At 36.4% G+C, this 23,035-nt stretch overlaps 1 protein-coding gene across 4 annotated transcripts in view; it reads left to right on the top strand.

Moving 5' to 3' along the window:
* MIPOL1 (mirror-image polydactyly 1) overlaps nucleotides 1-23,035 on the top strand; it is a 384,568-nt gene that overhangs the window by 147,616 nt on the left and 213,917 nt on the right. For all 4 annotated transcript variants that reach the window (XR_649664.4, XM_031668175.1, XM_009211427.3 and 1 more), the window contains one exon: nucleotides 16,192-16,299. Coding sequence is in view for 3 of the 4 variants with exons in the window: in XM_031668175.1 (XP_031524035.1) it covers nucleotides 16,192-16,299 (108 nt within the window). In the remaining variant the exon portion in view is untranslated. The remainder of the gene's footprint in view (nucleotides 1-16,191; nucleotides 16,300-23,035) is intronic.

Genomic DNA, 23,035 nt, shown 5'->3' with positions numbered 1-23,035 from the left:
TAGAGAAGACGTTAAAGCAACAATTGAGAAAAAACGTATCAACCTACAAAGGAATTACTATGAAATTCATAGTGACTTTATGTTAACAACAATCAATGCCAGACTAAAATGGGATAAATCTTCAAAGTGCCAAAGAAGTAACATTTAGTTCTATCCAGTAAACAGTGTGAGAACAAAAGAATCACATTTTCAAAGACTGGATGTCTCAGTAAAAGAACTTTTTTTTCTTTGTTAATAAAACTTTTATTTTGGATTCATGGGGTACATGTGCAGGTTTGTTACATGGGTATACTGCGTGATACTGAGGTTTGGGGTACAATTGATCCCATCACCCAGGTAGGGAGCCCAGTACCCAACAGGTAGTTTTATACCCCATTCCCCCTTCTGTCTCTTCCCTCTCTGGTAGTCCCTAGTGTCTGTTATTCCCATCTTTATGTCCATGCTTACCCAATGTTTAGCCCCCACTGATAAGTGAGAACATGTGGTATTTTGTTTCCTATTTCTGCATTAATTTGCATAGGATAATAGCCAACAGCTGCATACATGTTGCTGTAAAGGACATGATTTCCTCTAAAAGAACTTTAAAAACTGTACCTCTGGAAAAAAAGCATTCAACCCAGAAGGAAAACTAGATGATTTGATAAAGGATGTCTACTGATTCTTCTAGAAATAGATTATAGACATGGCCCCAGTGAATAAAATGATGTAATGATCAATTAGGACTCATCACAGTAATCAAATGATTGTTATACATTAGAAAATTGAGATAATTCACTGTATTAATGCAACACATTTGGTAAAAGCATGCAATAAAATTAAACACACTAGTATTAATATTACAGAAGGGGAGTGGGACAGGTCAGCAAACTAGGAATAAAAAATAATGTCCCTGATGTGATCAGAATACCAAGCAAAATGCCTCTTAATGGTTATATATTAGAAGCATTTGTTTTAAGGTCAGAAACAAGAGAAGGATGACTACCACTAAAAGGAAAATTTTCTTAGTACCTCCACTTCTACCTTCCTAGTCTGAGCCACCTCATCTGTCTCCTGGACTAACTACTCAACCTCCAGACCAGACTTCTTTCTTGCATCTTCCTTCTCCTTGCCCGCCCCCTCCCTTACCCCCCCGCCGCCCCGCACTTTTTTGTTTTTGTTTTTTTTTTTGGAGACAGTCTCTCTCTCTGTCACCCAGGCTGGAGAGCAGTGGCGCAATCTCAAGCCCACTGCAGCCTCTGCCTCCTGTGTTCAAGGGATTCTCCTGCTTTAGCCTCCTACAGGCAGTGCCACCATGCCCAGCTCATTTTTTTTTTTTTTTTTTTTTTTTGAGATGGAGTTTTGCTCTGTTGCCTAGGCTGGATTGTGATGGCAGGATCTCAGCTCACTGCAACCTCCACCTCCCAGGTTCAAGCGATTCTCCTGCCTCAGCCTCCCAAGTGGCTGGGACTACAGGTGCCTGCCACCATGCCCGGCTATTTTCTGTATTTTTAGTAGTGACGGGTTTTGCCATGTTGGCCGGGCTGGTCTTGTAATCTTGACCTCAGGTGATCTGCCCACCTCGGCCTCCCAAAGTGCTGGAATTACAGGTGTGAGCCACCGTGCCTGGTCACTGTCTATTCTTAACAGCAGGCAATGTGAATGTACAGTAATGTCAAACAAATTATGTGGCTTCTCTACTCAAAACCCTTTAGAAACTTTCCATCTCACTCAAAGTAAAAGCAGCAGTCTTTACAAGAATCTCAAGGCTCTACTGACCTCATCTCCTACTCTTCTCCCCCTTGCTTACTTCATTCATTCCTACTACAGGATTATCTTTGCCATTACTCAAATATACCAAATAAGTTTCCCCCTTGGGGCCTTTGCACTTATTGTTCCTTCTGCTTCAACCACTCCTTCCAAAGATATGCAAGATTTACTGCTATTTCTTCTTAGACTCCGTATTCAAATATCTTCTCAATTTTGTCTTTTCTATTTGAAATTGCAAAGTATTTCTTTACTCTGTTGGCACTCTGTATGCCTTTAACCTGTTTTTCTTCAACATTTTTCACCTTTATCATTCTATATATTTCATTTACTTATTTCGTTTGTTTTCTCTTTTCCCCAACTAGAATGTGAACTCCACGAGAGTGCATTTTCCCTAGCTTTTAGATGCTGTATCTCCAGCCATATACAACTGCCTGGAACAGAGTCATTGCTTAATATTGGTTGAAAAAAATGCACTTCAGAATAGGCATTCCTTGGTGGAGAAAAGAATGGTGATATTTAAGCATGGATAAATTAGTTATATAGTTCTAATATTTTGATTTTTAAAAATCTGAATTATGAAAGATTAATTTACATTTGGTAAACATTGGTGATAGCAGTTTATGTTATTTCCTGTCTCTTTCTGTATTCTTTTTCTTCTTTTCAGAAACAGGGTCTCACTCTGTCGACCAGGCTGGAATGCCATGGCAAGACCATAACTCATTCTAGCCTTAAATTCCTGGACTCAAGTAATCTCCCACTTCAGCCTCCCTAATGGCTGTGGGACTACAGGTGAAAGACTCCATGCCTGACAAATTTTTTAATTTTTATTTTTATGGAGATGTGGTGTGTTGGTATGTTCCCTGGCTGGTCTTGAACTCCTGGCCTCAAGTGGTTCTCCTGCCTCAAACCCCAAAGTGCTGGGGTTACAGGCGTGAGCCACTGTGCCCAGCCCATTCTGCTTTTTCTTTTCTTTTTCTTTCTTTCCTGTTTTTTTTTTTGTTTGTTTTTTGTTGTTTTTTTTTACTTTATATATTTAACAATTTTTTTTAATTTTTAATTTTCATGGGTACAAGGTAGGTGTATATATTTATAAGGTACACAAAATGTTTTGATACAGGGATGCAATAATCTTGGGGTATCCATCCCCTCAAGTATTTATCTATTGTGTTACAAACAATACAATTATATTCTTTTAGTTATTTTTAAATGTACACTTATCATTGATTATAGTTACCCTATTTTACTGACAAATATTAGGTCTTATTCATTCTTCCTAACTCTTTTTTTTGTACCTATTAACCATCCCCACTTCCCTCCAGCCCTCACCTACCATTTCCAGCTTCTGGTAGCCATCCTTCTAATCCCTGTGTCCATGAGTTCAATTGTTTTGATTTTCAGATCCCACAAATAAGTGAGAACATGCAACGATCTCTTTCTGTGCTGGGATTGTTTCACTTACCCTAATGATCTACAGTTCCATCCATGTTATTGCAAATGACAGGATCTCGTTTTTTTTGTGATTGAATAATACTCCACTGTACATACATGTGCCATATTTTCTTTATCCAGTCATCTGTTGATGAACACTTAGGGTGCTTCCAAATATTGGCTGTTGTGAACAGTGCTGCAACAAACATGGGGATGCAGATATCTCTTCAATATACTGATTTCCTTTCTTTGGGGTATATACCCAGTAGTGGGATTCCTGGATCATAAGCTCTGTTTTTAGTTTTCTGAGGAACCTCCAAAATTTTCTCCATAGTGGTTATACTAACTTACATTCTCACCAACAGATGGGCAATTTGCAAGTATTTTCTCCCATACTATGAGTTGTCTCTTCACTTTGTTGATTGTTTCCTATGCTGTGCAGAAGATTTTTAACTTGATGTGATCCCATTTGTCCATTTTTGCTTTGGATGCCTGTACTTGCGGGATGTTGCTCAAGAAATGTTCACCCTTTTCACCCTTTTTCCACATGCTCACCAGCATTAGTTGTTACCTGTCTTTTAGGTAAAAGCCATTTTAACTGGAGTGAGATGATAATCTAATTGTAGTTTTGATTTATATTTCTCTGCTGATCAGTGATATTAAACACCTTTTCATATGCCTGTTTGCCATTTGTATGTCATCTTTTGAGAAATGTCTATTCAATTCTTTTGCCTTTTTTAAAAAAATTGGATTATTAGATTTTTTCCTGTAGAGTTGTTTGAGCTCCTTATATATCCTGGTTATTAATTCCTTGTCAGATGGATAATTTGCAAATATTTTCTCCCATTCTGTGGGTTGTTTCTTCTCTTTATTGATTGTTTCCTTTGCGGTGCAGAAGATTTTTAACTTGAAGTGATCCCATTTGTCCATTTTTGCTTTGGTTGCCTGTGCTTGTGGGGTATTGCTCAAGAATTTTGTTTTTGTTTTTGTTTTTTTTAAATTATACTTTAAGTTCTAGGGTACATGTGCAAAACGTGCAGGTTTGTTACATATGTATGCATGGGCCATGATGGTTTACTGCACCCATCAACTCGTCATTTACATTAGGTATTTCTCCTAATGCTATCCCTCCCCTAGCCCCTTTCCCCCCGACAGGCCCCTATGTGTGATGTTCCCCACCCTACGTCCATGTCTTCTCATTTTTCAGTTCCCACCTATGAGTGAGAACATGCGGTGTTTCGTTTCCTGTCCTTGCGATAGTTTGCTGAGAATGATGGTTTCCAGCTTCATCCATGTCCCTACAAAGGACATGAACTCATCCTTTTTTATGGCTGCATAGTATTCCATTGTATGTATGTGCCACATTTTCTTAATCCAGTCTATCACTGACAGACATTTGGGTTAGTTCCAATCTTTGTTATTGTGAATAGTGCTGCAATAAACATACCTGTGCATGTGTCTTTATAGCAGCATGATTTATAATCTTTTGGGTATATACCCAGTAATGGGATCGCTGGGTCAAATGTTATTTCTAGTTCTACATCGTTGAGGAATTGCCACACTGTCTTCCATAATGGTTGAACTAATTTACACTCCCACCAACAAGTGTAAAAATGTTCCTATTTCTCCACATCCTCTCCAGCATCTGTTGTTTCCTGACTTTTTAATAATCACCATTCTAACTGGCTTGAGATGGTATCTCATTGTGGTTTTGATTTGCATTTCTCTGATGACCAGTGATGAAGAGCATTTTTACATGTGTCTGTTGCCTGCATAAATGTCTGCTTTTGAGAAATGTCTGTTCATATCTTTCAGATCCTTTGCCCACTTGTTGATGGGGTTTTTTTTTTTGTGTGTAAATTTTGTTAAAGTTCTTTGTAGATTCTGGATGTCAGCCCTTTGTTAGATGGGTAGATTACAAAACTTTTCTCGCATCCTGTAGGTTGCCTGTTCTCTCTGATGGTAGTTTCTGTTGCTGTACAGAAGCTTTTTAGTTTAATCAGATCCCATTTGTCAATTTTGGCTTTTGTTGCCATAGCTTTTGATGTTTTAGTCATGAAGTCCTTGCCCATGCCTGTGTCTGGAATGGTATTTCCTAGGTTTTCTTCCAGAGTTTTTATGGTTTCAGATCTAACATTTAAGTCTTTAATCCATCTTGAATTAATTTTTTTATAAGGTACAAGGAAGGGATCCAGTTTCAGCTTTCTACATATGGCTAGCCAGTTTTCCCAGCACCATTTATTAAATAGGGAATCCTTTCCTCATTTCCTGTTTTTGTCAGGTTTGTCAAAGATCAGATGGTTGTAGATGTGTGGTGTTATTTCTGAGGCCTCTGTTCTGTTCCATTAGTCTATATCTGTGTTTTGGTACCAGTACCATGCTGTTTTGGTTACTGTAGCCTTATAGTATAGTACAAAGTCAGGTAGTGCGAAGTCAGGTAGCTTGATGCCTCCAGCTTTGTTCTTTTTGCTTAGGATTGTCTTGGCAATGCAGGCTCTTTTTAGGTTCCATATGAACGTTAAAGTAGTTTTTTTTTTTTCCAGTTCTTTGAAGAAAGTCAGTAGCTTGATGGGGATAGCATTGAATCTATAAATTACCTAGGGCAATATGGCCATTTTCATGATATTGATTATTTCTGTCCATGAGCATGGAATGTTTTTCCATTTGTTTGTGTCCTCTTTTTATTTTGTTGAGCAGTGGTTTGTAGTTCTTCTTGAAGAGGTCCTTCACATCCCTTGTAAGTTGTATTCCTAGGTATTTTATTCTCTTTGTAGCATTTGTGAATGGGAGTTCACTCATGATTTGGCTGTTTGTCTGTACTTGGTGTGTAGGAATGCTTGTGATTTTTGCCCACTGATTTTGTATCCTGAGACTGCTGAATTTGCTTATCAGCTTAACGAGGTTTTGGGCTGAGATGATGGGGTTTTCTAAATATACTATCATGTCATCTGCAAACAGGGACAATTTGACTTCCTCTTTTCCTAATTGAATACCTTTTATTTCTTTCTTTTGCCTGATTGCCCTGGCCAGAACTTCCAACACTATGCTAAATAAGAGTGGTGAGAGAGGGCATCCTTGTCTTGTGCCAGTTTTCAAAGGGAATGCTTCCAGTTTTTTCCCATGATATTGGCTGTGGGTTTGTCATAAATAGCTCTTATTATTTTGAGATACGTTCCATCAATATCTAGTTTATTGAGAGTTTTTAGCATGAAGCGCTGTTGAATTTTGTCAAAGGCCTTTTCTGCATCTGAGATAATCATGTGGTTTTTGTCATTGGTCCTGTTTATGTTTATGTGATGGATTATGTTTATTGATGTGGGTATGTTGAACCAGCCTTGCATCCCAGGGATGAAGCCACATTGATCGTGGTGGATAAGCTTCTTGATGTGCTGCTGGATTCGCTTTGCCAGTAGTTTACTGAGGATTTTCACATCAATGTTCATCAGGAATATTGGCCTAAAATTCTCTTTTTTTGTTATGTCTCTGCCAGGCTTTGGTATCAGGATGATGCTGACCTCATACAATGAGTTAGGGAGGATTCCCTCTTTTTCTATTGACTGGAATAGTTTCAGAAGGAATGGTACCAGCTCCTCTTTTTACTTCTGGTAGAATTAGGATTTGAATCCATCTGGTCCTGGACTTTTTTGGTTGGTAGGCTATTAATTATTGCCTCAATTTCAGAGCCTGTTATTGGTCTATTCAGAGATTGAGGTTCTTCCTGGCTTAGTCTTGGGATGGTGTATGTGTCCCGGAATTTCTCCATTTCCTCTAGATTTTCTAGTTTATTTGCCTACAGGTGTTTATAGTATTCTCTGATGGTAGTTTGTATTTCTGTAGGATCGGTGGTGATATCCCGTTTATCATTTTTTATTGAGTGTATTTGATTCTTTTTTTTTTTTTTTTTTTTTTTGAGACTGAGTCTTGCTCTGTTGCCCAGGCTGGAGTGCAATGGCGCCATCTCGGCTCACTGCAGTCTCCACTTTCCAGGTTCAAGAGATTCTCCTGCCTCAGCCTCCCAAGTACCTGGGATTACAGGCACGTGCCACCATGCCCAGCTAATTTTTTTGTATTTTTGGTAGATACGGGGTTTCACCATGTTGGTTAGTCTGGTCTCGAACTCCTGATCCGCCTGCCTCAGCCTCCCAAAGTGCTAGAATTATAGTCATGAGCCACTGTGCCTGGCCACGTCTATTTGATTCTTCTCTCTTTTCTTCTTTGTTAGTCTGGCTGGCAGTCTATCAATTTTGTTGATCTTTTCAAAAACCCAGCTCCTGGATTCACTGATTTTTTTTTGAATGGTTTTTTGTGTCCCTATCTCTTTCAGTTCTGCTCTGATCTTAGTTATTTCTTGCTTTCTGCTAGCTTTTGTATTTGTTTGCTCTTGCTTCTCTAGTTCTTTTAATTGTGATAGTAGGATGTCAATTTTAGATCTTTCTTGCTTTCTCTTGTGGGCATTTAGTGCTATAAATTTCCCTCTACACTCTGCTTTAAATGTGTCCCAGAGATTCTGTCTGTTATGTTGTATATTTGTTCTCATTGGTTTCAAAGAACATCTTTATTTCTGCCTTCATTTCATTATTAACCCAGTAGTAATTTAGGAGCAGGTTGTTCAGCTTTTATGTAGTTGTGCAGTTTTGAGTGAGTTTCTTTATCCTGAGTTCTAATTTGATTGCACTGTGGTCTGAGAGACAGTTTGTTGTGATTTCTGTTCTTTTACATTTGCTGAGGAGTGCTTTACTTCGAATTATGTGGTCAATTGTAGAATAAATGTGATGTGGTGCTGAGAAGAATGTATATTCTGATGATTTGGGGTGGAGAGTTCTGTAGATATCTATTAGGTCCGCTTGATGCAGAGCTGAATTCAAGTCCTGGATATCCTTGTTAACCTTCTGTCTTGTTGATCTGTCTAATGTTGACAGTGGGGTGTTAAGGTCTCCCATTACTATTGTGTGGGAGTCTAAGTTTCTTTGTAGGTCTCTAAGGACTTTTTTTTATGAATCTGGGTGTTCCTGTTTGGGTGCATATATATTTAGGATAGTTAGCTGTCCTTGTTGAATTGATCCCTTTACAATTATGTAATGGCCTTTTTAGTCTCTCTTTTTTCTTTTCCTTTCTGTTTGTTTGTTTGTTTGTTTCTGCTCTTGCCCAGTCTGGAATGCAATGGTGTGATGTCGGCTCAATGCAAGCTCCACCTTCCCCAGGTTCTTGCCATTCTCCTGCTTCACCCTCCCAAGTAGCTGGGACCACAGGCACCTGCCACCACACCTGGCTACTTTTTTTGTATTTTTAGTAGAGACTGGGTTATACCATATTAGTCAGGATGGTCTCGATCTCCTGACCTCATGATCCATCTGCCTTGGCCTTTCAAAGTGCTCTTTGTCTCTTTTGATCTTTGTTGGTTTAAAGGCTGTTTTATCAGAGACTAGGATTGAAATGCCTGCTTTTTTTCGCTTTCTATTTGCTTGGTAGATCTTCCTCCATCCCTTTACTTTGAGCTATGTGTGTCTCTGCACATGCTATGGGTCTTCTAAACACAGCACACTGATGGGTCTTGACTCTTTAACCAATTTGTCAGTCTGTGTCTTTTAATTGGGGCATTTAACCCATTTATATTTAAGGTTAATATTCTCATGTATGAATTTGATCCTGTCGTTATGATGTTACCTGGTTACTTCGCCCATTAATTGATGCAGTTTCTTCACAGCATTGATGGTCTTTACAGTTTGGCATGTTTTTGCAGTGGCTGGTACTGGTTGTTCCTTCCATGTTTAGTGCTTCCTTCAGGAGCTCTTGTAAGGCAGGCCTGGTGGTGACAAAATCTCTCAGCATTTGCTTGTCTGTAAAGGATTTTATTTCTCCTTCACTTATGAAGCTTAGTTTGTCTGGATATGAAATTCTGGGTTGTAAATTCTTTTCTTTAAGAATGTTGAATATTGGTCCCCACTCTCTTCTGGCTTGTAGGGTTTCTGCTGAGAGATGCGCTGTTAGTCCGATGGGCTTCCCTTTGTGGGTAACCCGACTTTTCTGTCTGGCTGCCCTTAACATTTTTTCCTTCGTTTCAACCTTGGTGAATCTGAGAATTATGTGTCTTGGGGTTGCTCTTCTCAAGGAGTATCTTTGTGGCATTCTCTGTATTTCCTGAATTTGAACATTGGCCTGCCTTGCTAGGCTGGGGAAGTTCTCCTGGATAATATCCTGAAGAGTGTTTTCCAGCTTGGTTCCATTCTCCCCGTCACTTTCAGTTACACCAATCAAATGTAGATTTGGTCTTTTCACATAGTCCCATATTTCTTGAAGGCTTTGTTCATTTCTTTTTACTCTTTTTTCCCTAAACTTCTCCTCTCACTTTATTTCATTAATTTGATCTTCTATCACTGATAACCCTTTCTTCCACCTGATTGAATCGGCTATTGATGCTTGTGCATGTGTCACGACATTCTCGTGCCATGGTTTTCAGCTCCATCAGGTCATTAAAGGTCTTCTCTATACTGTTTATTCTAGTTAGTCATTTTTCTAACCTTTTTTCAAGGTTTTTAGCTTCCTTGCCATGGGTTAGAACATGCTCCTTTAGCTTGGAGAAGTTTGTTACTACCAACCTTCTGAAGCCTACTTCTGTCAAATTGTCAAAGTCATTCTCCATCCAGCTTTGTTCTGTTGCTGGCGAAGAGCTGTGATCCTTTGGAGGAGAAGAGGCACTCTGGTTTTTATAATTTTCAGCTTTTCTCCTCTGGTTTCTTCCCATCTTTATGGTTTTATCTACCTTTGGTCTTTGATGTTCTTGACCTACAGTTGGGGTTTTGGTGTGGATGTCCTTTTTGTTGATGTTGATGCTATTCCTTTCTGTTTGTTAGTTTTTCTTCTACCAGTCAGGTCCTCAGCTGCAGGTCTGTTGGAGTTTGCTGGAGGTCCACTCCAGACCCTATGTGCCTGCATATCACCAGCAGAGGCTACAGAACAGAAATATTGCAGAACAGCAGATATTGCTGCCTGATCCTTTTTCTGGAAGCTTTGTCCCAGAGGGCATCTGCCTGTATGAGGCGTCTGTCAGCCTCATTGGGAGGTATCTTCCAGTTAGGCTACATGGGGGTCAGGGACCTACTTGAGGAGGCTGTCTGTCCGTTCTCAGAGCTCAAACACCATGCTGCAAGAACCACTGCTCTCTTCAGAGCTGTCAGACAGGGATGTTTAAGTCTGCAGAAGTTGTCTGCTGCCTTTTTTTCAGCTATGCCCTACCCACAGAGGTAGAGTCTATAGAGGCAGTAGGCCTTCCCGAGCTGTGGGGGCCTCCACACAGTTCAAGCTTCTTGGCTGCTTTGTTTGCCTGCTTAAGCCTCAGCAATGGCAGATGCCCCTCCCCTAGCCAGGCTGCAGCCTCACAGGTTGATCTCAGACTGCTGCGCTAGCAGTGAGCAAGGCTCTGTGGGCATGGGACCTGCCGAGCCAGGCATAGGAGAAAATCTCCTGGTCTGCTGGTTGCTGAGACCATGGGAAAAGCACAGTATTTTGGCGGGAATGTACCATTTTTCCAGGTACAATCTGTTACCCCTTCCCTTGGCTAAGAAAGGGAAATTCCCCAACCCCTTGCACTTCCCAGGTGAGGTGACGCCCTGCCCTGCTTCAGCTCGACCACTGTGGGCTGTACCCACTGTGCAACCAGTGCCAATGAGAGGAACTAGGTACCTCAGCTGGAGATACAGAAATCACCCATCTTCTATGTGGATCACACTTGGATCTGCAGACTGGAGCTGTTCCTATTTGACCATCTTGGAATGGAAACCAATAAAGTTTTGCTTAGACCAATGTCCTGGAGATTTTCCCTTATATTTTCTATAGTAGTTTCATAATCTGAGGTCTTAGATTTAAGTCTTTCATCCATTTTGATTTGATTTTTGTATATGGCAAGGGTTAGTGGTCTAGTTATTCTTCTGCATATGGAAATCCAGTTTTCCCAGCACCATTTAATGAAGAGACTGTCTTTTCCCCAGTGTATGTTCTTGGCACTTTTGTTAAAAATTAGTTCACTGCAGGTGTGTGGATTTGTTTCTGGGTTTTCTATTCTGTTCCATTGGTCTATGTGTTTTTATGTCCAAACCATGCTGTTTTGTTTACTCTTGCTCTGTAGTATAATTTAAAGTGAGGTAAAGTGATTCCTCCAGTTTTGTTCTTTTGTTTAGGGTAACTTTGGCTCTTCTGCATCTCTTCTGGTTCCATATAAATTTTGGGATTTTTTTTCTATATCTGTGAAGAATGTAGTTGGTATTTTGATAGAGATTGCCTTGAATCTGTATATTGCTTTGGGTAGTACCTACGTTTTTACAATGTTGACTCTTCCAATCCATGAACATGGACTGTCTTTTCATTTTTTGGTTTTCTCTTTAATTTCTTTCATCAGTGTTTCATAGTTTTCATTATAGAGATCTTGCATTTCTTTGGTTAAATTAATCTCTTGGTATTTAGTTTTATCTGAAACTGTGATAAATGGGAGTGTTTTCTAAAATTTCTTTTTCAGATTTTTCACTGTTGTCATATAGAAATGCTACTTATTTTTGTATGTTGATTTTGTATCCTGCAACCTTACTGAATTTGTTTATCAATTCTAATAGTTTTTTTGTGTGTATGTGGAATCTTTAGGTTTTTCCAAATATATGATCATATCATTTGCAAACAGGGATAATTTGACTTCTTCCATTCCAGTTTGGATGCCCTTTATTTCTTTCTCTTGTCAGATTGCTCTGGCTAGGACTTACAGTACTATATTGAATAACAGTGGTGAAAGTGTGCATCCTTGTTGTTTTCCAGATCTTAGAGGAAAGGCTTTCAGTTTTTCCCCATTCAGTATGATGCTTGTTGTGGGTCTGTCGTATGTAGTTTTTATTATGTTGATGTACGTTCTTTCTGTACCTATTTTTTTTAGTGTTTTTATCATGCAGAGATGTTAAATTTCATCAGATGCATTTTCAGCATCAATTAAAATGATCATGTGGTTTTTGTCCTTCACTCTGTTGACGTGATGTATCACATTGATTGATTTGCGTATGTTGAATCATCCTTGCATCCCAGGGATAAATCCCTCTTAGTCATGATGCATGATCTTCTTAATGTATTATTGAACTTGTTTGCTAGTATTTTTTTGAGGATTTTTGCATCAATATGTATCAGAGATATTGGCCTATAGTTTTCTTTTTTTGATGTGTCTTTGTCTGGTTTCGGTATTATGATAATACTGGCCTTGTAGAATGTGTTTGGAAGTCTTCCCTCTTCTTCTGTTTTTCAGAATAGTTTGAGTAGGACCGGTATTTGTTCTTCTTTAAATATTTATTAGAATTCAGCAGTGAAGCAATCAGGTCCAGGGCTTTTCTTTACTGAGATACTTTTTATTATGGCTTCGATCTCGTTACTTGCTATTGGTCTGTTCAGGTTTTGGATTTCTTCCTGGCTCAATCCTGGCAAAATCTTGTTTGTGTCTAGAAATGTGTCCATTTCTTCTAGATTCTTCAATTTATTGACATATAGTTGCTCATAGTAGGCACTAATAATCCTTTGAATTTCTGTCATATTGATTTTAGTATCTCTTTTCATCTTTGAAGTTTACTTATTTGAATTTTCTCTCCTTTTTCTCAGTCTGGCTTTTGTTATATGGATCTCTTGTATTTTTTTTCATTTCAGATTTATTCATTTTTACTCTGAACTTTATTGTTCCTTCTACTAATTTTGGGTTTAGTTTGCTCTTTCTTTTCTAGTTCTTTAAGATGCATTGTTAAGATTGTTTGAGGTTTTTCTTCTTTTATGCTGTAGGCACTTATCTCTGTAAACTTCCCTCTTAGTACTACTTTTGCTGTATCCTGTAGTGATGTTGTGTTTCCATTATCATTTGTTTCAAGAAGTTTTTCCATTTTCTTCCTAATTTCTTCATTGACCCACTAGTCATTCAGGAGCATATTGTTTAATTTTGATATGTTTGTGTAGTTTCCAGAATTCCTCCTGTTATTAATTTCTAGTTTTCTTCTGTTGTGGTTAGAGAAGATGTTTGATATTATTTCTTTCTTTTTTTTTTTATGTTTTAAGACTTGTTTTGTGACCTAACATATGATCTACCCATGAGAATGATCCATGTGCTGAGGAAAAGAATGTGTATTGTGCAGCCTTTGGACGAGATGTTCTGTAAATATCTAGTAGATCCATTTGTTCTGTAGTTCAGATCCAGTCTGAAGTTCCTTTGTTGATTTTCTTTATGGAAAATATGTTCATCCCTGAAAGTGGGATGTCGATATCTCCAGCTATTGTTGTATTGGAGCCTATATCTCTCTTTAGCTCCAATAATACTTGCTTTATATATATATGGGTGCTCCAGTGTTGAGTGCATATATATTTAAAATTGCTATATCCTCTTGCTGAATTGACCACTTTATCATTATATAATGATCTTCTTTGTCTCTCCTTAGAGTTTTTGTCTTGAAATTTGTTTTGTCTGATATAAGTATAGCTACTCCTGCCCTTTCTGTATCATTTAAATGACAAATTTAACAATTAAAAATATAAACGTTGAAGAATTAATTTGGTGAGAATATCAATAAAATTTGAGATGTGATTAAATGATAGGATCTTTATCTGCTTTATAACTATTTTATGAAATTATAAAGTGACAGTAATTAATATAGTATGCCACTTCCTAATGAATAAACTGTTCAATCCCATTGCTTCAAAATAAATTTCAAAATTACAGAGTTTAATAAAAGTAAAAAGAAACAAACCACTAGAAATTATATATAAATATGCAATTGTGGGGAATATGTTAGACTTTTCAAGGATAATGTCAAATGAAGAAATAATATAGGATTACGTAAATTTAAATAAATATTTAATGTAGTTAAATATGCTACAAATACCTATTTTACAAGAACGTTTAGCATTTATTTCTTGAGCATGAATGAGTGAATTTTTTATGTTTCTACCATGTAGTTTGGAAAAATCCCTATTCCTGGGTGATTTCTAATTTATTTGGAATGAAAAGAATAGGTGTCACACAACTCTTGACCATGCTTCCTCATTTTCTTCAGATACACTTCTGAAGTTTCTACTTTCATTTATTTTCTCCTGTATTCTTCTTCTTTCTCCAGTGTCAGCTTACAAAATCACATGCCCAAAACAAGCCCAACTCAGATGTCAGCAGCTCCATGAAACATTCTTTCTCCCATAGCCAAAATAATCTGCTCCACCTTTGAATCCTAATAGATCACTTAGTTATTACATTTTAATACTTAATAATTTTATATTAAATTTAGTTGAAAATGTAAAGGATAATTTAGTAGAGTGTATCTCTACTTTATCGTCACAGTTAGTGCTATGCCATATTCGTTTTCTTGGGTCATAATTTGTGTCCTCAGTAACACACACTGTGATTTGATTGCATTCTGACCAAATATTTTTTTACTGGCTATAAAAGATACACAGTTTAATATGTAGATCATGTGTCTCCTGAAAATAAATGCCACATAATATGTGTCACAGAATTTTCATGTAAATTTTTAAAAATGTGATAGGTGAATTAAGTTGTCATACAGCTCATGATGGAAGAGACATGGCAATGTAAAAAAATCTGCACTAAGTCAGTATTTTATCATATTTGGAGAATTTAGTTTCAACAAAACTATCTGCTAAATTAAATTAATTTTGATTAGGAATGCCTTGATATTATGGTTATTTTATTTATTTTTAAGAGTGTTTTGATTTTATAATTGTATTATTTATGCATGAAGTGTGTATACTCAATTTCACATTTGTACACAGACATCATTCAGCAATCTAAGTCAATATGAGGAGTCTGGTAAGACTTTTTCTTCCAAAACATTTTGTATATTACTCAAAGTTGTGAAATATTGATACATACTGCCTAATATTATTTGGGTCAGAGGCAGAAGAAACCAGAGGAGTAAGAAATGTCATTTTGGATGATAGCTGCATTGTGATTGTAACATAATAAGTAATGATTTTTTATTCATCCATTATGACAACTATCCATTTGTCAAATAATCTAGAAAGAACTTTTTCCTGATCTTAAATCAGTATGTGTCCTTATTAGTTGTTTTGTAAGTATTCTAATTTAAAATAGATAAATTAAGGAATGGTTTTTAACTTTTTCCTCAATGATGGGTTTAGTACTTTATTTGTTTAATCCCCCATGTATCTTCCTATTGTCCTGATTTACATCACACCATTTTATAGCCTGTGTAATTATTATGTGAAGTGTTTTACATATTTATATTGAAATCTTATATTGAAATGGCAAGATATTTCAAAAATTTTTTGAACACAGGTGCTTCTATTGGCTCATTGAAACTTTTACTTATTTTTTTTTTACTTATATTCTCTTATATTCTTTACTTGTATTCCAAATAGGTGAAAGTGATCATTTCACATATTTGTTACCACTTTTACTTATAAGTAAAATTTGATCAAAATGGGAGAAATTAAAAACACTGAATTCTTTATCTGTTTCCAAGTCTTGACACTCTGGCTATTGCTTTTTTCTCTATAAAATTGTTTCCTTAGATATTTTTAAAAACTGGAAATATTTCTGAATGTACACCTTATAATTTTTATTTTAAAGTATTGATAAAATGTGATCATACAATATCATATTGTAGTTTATTTAGAATCCAATATGATTTTTAGAAGCACACTTTTATTCAACCAATAGATGGATAATCGGAACCATTTGCTCAAAGAATAATTTTAAATATGGTTCGACCTTAATTTTATAAAAGTGTTTTTGTGATTTATATAACATTCAGATTAATAAAGTAACTGAAAATTGTAATTGAATTTTTAGAATACTATAAGCAATGTTTTTATTTATTGTACTTACCTTTACTTTTACTTACCATTCTTGTTGCAAAAAAAAACCAAAAAAACCTTGTCTTTTAGAGAATATAGTGATATTATTTACATTAATTCATGTGGCTTGGTGAAAAAAATGCTATAACTCCTTTACTTAATGGGATTCTTCCCCTGTGGCAGTGCAAACGGCTAGAGCAGGAGCTTCATCATCTGAAAGAGCAGAACCAGACTTCAGCAAACAACATGAGACATCTGACTGCTGAAAACAATCAAGAACGTGCTCTGAAGGTAAATCTCCGTTCCTTCTTGCAGGCAAATTAAGGTTGTAAGCCCTTGGTGCCAGCTTTCTGTGCTGCATATATCAGTTGTGTACATTGCAGCAGAAGTGAGCTGTGGTGTTTGCCAACAACCCCTTCTTTAAACACAGATACAGCACCCTTCTGTTATGGTATATTTTATTTCATGTATGTGTATTTGAAAACAACACATTTTCTGAATTTCGAGTGATGGTATATTAATAACTTTTGGTACATGTTTATTCTGTTTCTTTTTTATATCATTACCTTTTGCAGTTAATAAAAAGTGACCACATTAAAAGAAAAAAATTAAATTATGGGCCTTTGCTTTGCATCAATATTTATTGTAATAATTTTTAAAAGGACTTTTGTAATATTAGTCACCCACAGAACTGACAGTCCTTGAAGAATATGTGAATGTGTTTGGGAAATGAAGAGGTACTTAGAATGTTACAGTAAAAGAGAAAGAAAGATGTTAAATAATAAATTCAACTAGAACTTTCAACAAGTGAAATACACATTTCATAACAAAAAGTTCTGTCCCATTGTAATATAGATCAAGTAATTATGAAAAAGGACATGGTTTTAATTCTCCTAATTATATTTTTTTCTTAAAGTGCTTGTGACTTTTCATTTTACTTTTTGTCTTTTGCTCAGTTCTCAGTATAGTGCCTGTACACAGTAGTTGTCTCTACCCTCAAGGTGCTTGCATTCTCATGCTAACCTGTTAAGGTTTAAAAAAAGAAATCCATGAGAAACAGAAAAGATTCATCATTGTTTTTATTGTATAATAAGAAAAGATTTGCTACCAAGAAGGTTATATTCTACTTCGCTGTCTTAAATTTTTTTTTTTTTTTTTTTTTGCTGCATATTACAGAGCAATATCATGGCATTAGCTGTGTAACTCACTAAGCTGGAATCATGTACCAAAATTGAGGAAAATTGTGACATTTTATTGTAGAAAATATTTTTAATCTGTCTAAGAAGTATAAGATTTGGTAGAAGTCAGATTTTTCCACAAAATGTATTTAACTTCATTTTGATATTTTTAGTGGTAGGCTTATAATATCTTTGTTATTATTGTTTAATGCATTTTCTGCTTTAGATAGATGAAAACGATAAGTGAGAAAGGAACAAATTATAGATTGCTGTGATTATTTGTAATTACCCCCAAGGAATTTACTATTTTATGAAAAGTAGTAATAATTTTTAAAATGTATACTTGCAAAATAGAAAACATTATTTGACAAGCAGCTTCCATAATGTATGCTAATTTGTCAGTGTTAGGGGACAGATTTAATGGGCTTAATATGATATGGCAGTCTCCATTTAAAACAGTGCCTAAAATAAAAATTCTAGTTTGTTAAGTATATGTTAATTTCATGGTCTTTATTCTGGCACTTCTGGTTGTGTGTGCCTGTTGAATTTAATGAAATGATAGCTGCTATTTATGGAGAGAGATAAGGAAATAGATGGAATAATTTTTTTTTTTGAGACAGAGTGTCGCTCCATTGCCCAGGCTCGAGTGCAGTGGTGTGATCTTGGCTCACTACAAACTCTGCCTCCTGGGTTCGAGCGTTTCTCCTGCTTCAGCCTCCCGTGTAGCTGGGACTACAGGTGCCCACCACCACGCCTGGCTAATTTTTGTGTTTTTAGTAAAGTCGGGGTTTCACCATGTTGGCCAGGCTGGAAATAGATAAGTTCAAAACAAACATTAAACCCCCATAAGATAGAAATTTCTGCTAACTGTAGACTACTATCTAATTTAAAACAATATAGCTATATTTTCACTCCTGACAAATATACTATATTAAAATCTTTTCTAGTTGCTCATCTTTTTTTGCAAAAGTCTCACATTTTTCTGTTGTCTTTTAATCCTTCGTAACATTCATTAAGTAAGCTTGCTTAAATTCTTGGTAAAGATAAAAGGAAGAATTAATTTTTTAAAACTTACCAACTCAATCTTTATTAAGCATCTGTGTTCATTTAAGCTTGTTTTAAAATGGTCTGTCTTGCATAACACTGACAAATTTTTTATTAATTTTATGCCATATTTCCTCATGAGAAACTCTAAATTTTTTCTGAAAATTAGGTCAATTATAAAACATTTGCTTTATTCTGAATCATTTTTTAAAAATTACTCTTACCTTCCAGGAAGTTTTTGTTTTTTATTTGATGCATTAATTATAGCGCTATGTACCTTTAAGTTGTCATATGAGTTAATGAATAATAAGTTTACTACCAAGCTATCTGGTGAGTGAACAGTTTGCCTCCTTTCTGAGCAATATGTTTATCTTTTATAACTTATTTATAAGTATCATTTTTCGGTTAACTGATTTAATATTTAGTTAGTATCTAGTAAGTGTCAGAAACAACTCTTTAAAAACGATTCACTGTCTCTAAAGGTTTCAGTCTGCCAATAATATTTTTAGTATTTTATTATAAATAGTACTGTTATGAATATCACTATTAAATGTCAACTTGAGTAGGGTAAAAACTGAAAAATTCATGCTTTATTTTATTGAATTACACGGAAATTCCTAAAGGTAACGATTCTAGAGATATATTTGGGGGAAAACAATCACAATTAGTAGTCATAGATTACATAGAATTTTCCAAAATAATTATGGCAAAATCAGTTATCATGCAAGGAAATACTTTTTAATAATCTAGTGTCATTTTAATAATAATGTCTGTTTATTCTAATAACCAGATATTTTTTTCTAAATTACTTTTTATGATAGAGACTAAGATTAGATTTTTACTGATCATTTATAAGCATTCTTTTTAACGTAGGATGCAGTTATGCTAGATAATTTTGCAGGCCGGGTGTGGTGGTTCACACCTGTAATCCCAGCACTTAGGGAGGCTGAGACGGGTGGATCACTTGGGGTCAAGAGTTCGACATCAGCCTGGCCAACATAATGAAAACCTGTCTCTACTAAAAAATACTAAAATGAGCAAGGCGTGGTGGTGGATGCCTGTAATCCTAGCTACTCAGAAGGTTGAGGCAGGAGAATTGCTTCAGCCCAGGAGGCAGAGGTTGCAGTGAGCAGAGATTGTGCCACTGCATTCCAGCCTGGGCAACAGAGTGAGACTCCATCTCAAAAAAAAAAAAAAAAGAAAGAAAAAGAAAAAAAAATTGCAAGGCATAGCACTGTTTCTCCTACTTTTATATTTTCTATTTTCCCTAATAACAAGTAAAACACAGTGGTATCTATAGGATAAGAGACTGAATTATATTGATACTAGTATATATTCTGAAAGTTACTTTTTTAAAAAACAGCTTATTTTCTTGTTTAAAGTAAATTTTATCTACTTAAGAAATTGGTTTCTGGAAGAACATGTTTTTGAACACGTGATTTTGTTTGTTTCTTCATTCTGAAACAGAGTCTCACTCTGATGCCCTGGCAGGAATGCAGTGGCTCGATCTCAGTTCACTGCAACTTCTGCCTCCCAGGTTCAAGTGATTCTCTGGCCTCAGCCTCCCAGGTAGCTGGGATTACAGGCATGCACCACCACGCTCACTAATTTTTGTATTTTTAGTAGAGATAGGGTTTTACCGCAATGCCCACCCTGGTCTCGAACTCCTGGCCTCAAGTGATCCGCCTGCCTTGGCCTCCCAAAGTGCTGGGATTACAGGCATGAGTCACCAAGCCCAGCCTTGAATATGTAATGTTTTTAAAATAAATTTGCGTTAGATATAAATATGTAGACATCAAACTTAATAAGGAAATTCATATATATTGCCTTTCTATCCTTTCTTCTTTTTTTTTTTTTTTTTTTTGTTTGTTATACTTTAAGTTCTGGGGTACGTGTGCAGAACATGCAGGTTTGTTACATAGGTATACACATGCCATGGTGGCTTGCTGCACCCATCAACCCATCATCTACATTAAGTATTTCTCCTAATGATATCCGTTCCTTAGCCCCCCACCGCCAGACAGGTCCCACTGTGTGATGTTCCCCTCCCTGTGTCCATGTATTCTCATTGTTCAACTCTCACTTATGAGTGAGAACATGCAGTGTTCGATTTTCTGTTCCTGTGTTAGTTTGCTGAGAATGATGATTTCCAGCTTCATCTATGTCCCTGCAAAGGACATAAACTCATCCTTTTTGATGGCTGCATAGCATTCCATAGTGTATATGTGCCACATTTTCGTTACCCAGTCTATCATTGATGGGTATTTGGGTTGGTTCCAAGTCTGCTATTGTGAACAGTTCCGTAATAAACGTAAGTGTGCATGTGTCTTTATAGTAGAATGATTTATAATTCTTTAGGTGTATACCCCGTAATGGAATTGCTGGGCCAAATGATATTTGTAGTTCTAGATCCTTGAGGAATTACCACACTGTCTTCCACAATAATTGAACTAATTTACACTCCCACCAGCAGTGTAAAAATGTTCCTATTTCTATGCATCCTCTCCAGCATCTGTTGTTTCCTGATTTTTTAATGATCACCATTGTAACTGGCATGAGATGGTATCTCATTGTGGTTTTGATTTGCATTTCTCTAATGACCAGTGATGATAAGCTTTTCTTCATATTTTTGTTGGCTGCATAAATGTCTTCTTTTGAGAAGTGTCTGTTTGTATCCTTTGTCTACTTTTTGATGGGGTTGTTTGGTTTTTTGGGGGGTAAATTTGTTTAAGTTATTTGTAGATTCTGGATATTAGCCCTTTGTCAGATAGGTAGATTGCAAAAATTTTCTCCCATTCTGTAGGTTGCCTGTTCACTCTGATGGTAGTTTCTTTTGCCATGCAGAAGCTCTTTAGTTTAACTAGATCCCATTTGTCTATTTTGACTTTTGTTGCCATTGCTTTTGATGTTTTAGTCATGAAGTCTTTGCCCATGCCTGTGTCCTGAATGGTATTGCTTAGGTTTTCTTCTAGGGTTTTTATGGTGTTAGGTCTTATGTTTAAGTCTTAAACTGTCTTGAGTTAATTTTTGTGTAAGGTGTAAGGAAGGGGTCCAATTTCAGTTTTCTGCATATGGCTAGCCAGTTTTTCCAACACCATTTATTAAATAGGGAATCCTTTACCGATTGCTTGTTTTTGTCAGGTTTGTCAAAGATCAGATGGTTGTAGATGTGTGGCGTTATTTCTGAGGCCTCTGTTCTGTTTCATTGGTCTATATATCTGTTTTGCTACTAGTACCATGCTGTTTGGTTATTGTAGCCTTGTGTAGTTTGAAGTCAGTTAGTGTGATGCATCCAGCTTTGTTCTTTTTGCTTAGGATTGTCTTGGCTGTGTGGACTCCTTTTTGGTTCCATGTGGAATTTAAAGTAGTTTTTTCTAATTCTGTGAAGAAAGTTCGTGTTAGCTTGATGGTGATAACATTGAATCTATGAATTACTTTGGGCAGTATGGCCATTTTCATAATATTGATTCTTCTATCCATGAGCATGGAATGTTTTTCCATTTATTTGTGTCCTCTGTTATTTCCTTGAGTAGTGGTTTGTAGCTCTCCTTGAAGAGGTCCTTCACATCCTTGTAAGTTGTATTCCTAGATATTTTATTCTTTTTGTAGCAGTTGTGAATAGGAGTTAATTCATAATTTGTCTCTCTGTCTATCCTTTTTAAGAATTATTTTCATTATTATTATAATTTTTTTTTAGGTTAGCATCTCACTCTGTCACCTAGGCTGGAGTGCAATGGCACAATTACAGCTCACTGTAGCCTCAACCACCTTGGCTTAAGTGATTCCTCCACCTCAGCCTCCCACATAGCTGGAATCATGGCATGTGCCACCATGCCCAGCTGATTTTTTTATTATTTGTGGAGACGAAGTCTCAAACTCCTGGGCTCAAGTGATCATTCCACCTTGACCTCCCACAGTGTGGGGATTACACACGTGAGCCGCCATGCCCAGCCTCCTTTTTAATTTATTAATTTACCTTCCTACTCACACATTTCCTTCCTATAATTGGAACTGTCCAATGTAATTCCATTGAAAGTGAATCTTCCTTAGATTATAAAAGAGCTCTGATTGCTGATAAAACTTTGGTATTTATTATTTATTATCTTTACATCCCAATCAACCTAAGAAGAATAACTCATTTTAATCTTGTTGGGTCCTACCCTCTTGACATACTGGTTTTCTTTCCTCTCTTCCTGTTCTTCTCTTCTCTTCTCTTCTCTTCTCCTCTTCTCTTTCTTTTCTTTCTTTCTTTCATTCTCACCATGTTACCCAGGCTGATCTCAAACTCCTGGGCTCAAGCAATCCTCCTGCCTCAGCTTCCCAAGTAGGCAGTTACAGGCAGTTACTCCTGTGACTGGCTTTCTGTAGTTTACTGTCACTGTATCCCCATTTTTTTCCCTCTTTGTTTGCTCTTCCTTACTTAGTCTTAATTGTTGGTGCTTATTTTTCTATTTCTAAAGAATAAATGTTTTCTGGGTTAGTTGTTTCCTCATTCTTATTTTTTAGAATAAACTTTGCTTTTTAGAGTAGTTTTAGATTCACATCAAAATTGCAAAACACAGAGTTTCCATATACTCACTGGTCCCACAGACATACAACCTCTCCCACTATCAACATCCTGCACCAGAGTGGTACATTTGTTATAGTCAGTGAACCTACATTGACACATCATCATAACCAAAAGTTCATAGTTTACATTAGAATTCACTTGGTGTTGAACATTGAGTGGTTATTGATAAATGTATAATGTTGTGTAGTCATTATAGTATCATGCAGGACAGTTTCACTGCCCAGAATATCCTCTG

This window comes from Papio anubis, chromosome 7 (genome assembly GCF_008728515.1).
Source record: "Papio anubis isolate 15944 chromosome 7, Panubis1.0, whole genome shotgun sequence".
NCBI lineage: Eukaryota > Metazoa > Chordata > Mammalia > Primates > Cercopithecidae > Papio > Papio anubis.
This window is presented reverse-complemented; position numbering and strand designations above follow the sequence as displayed.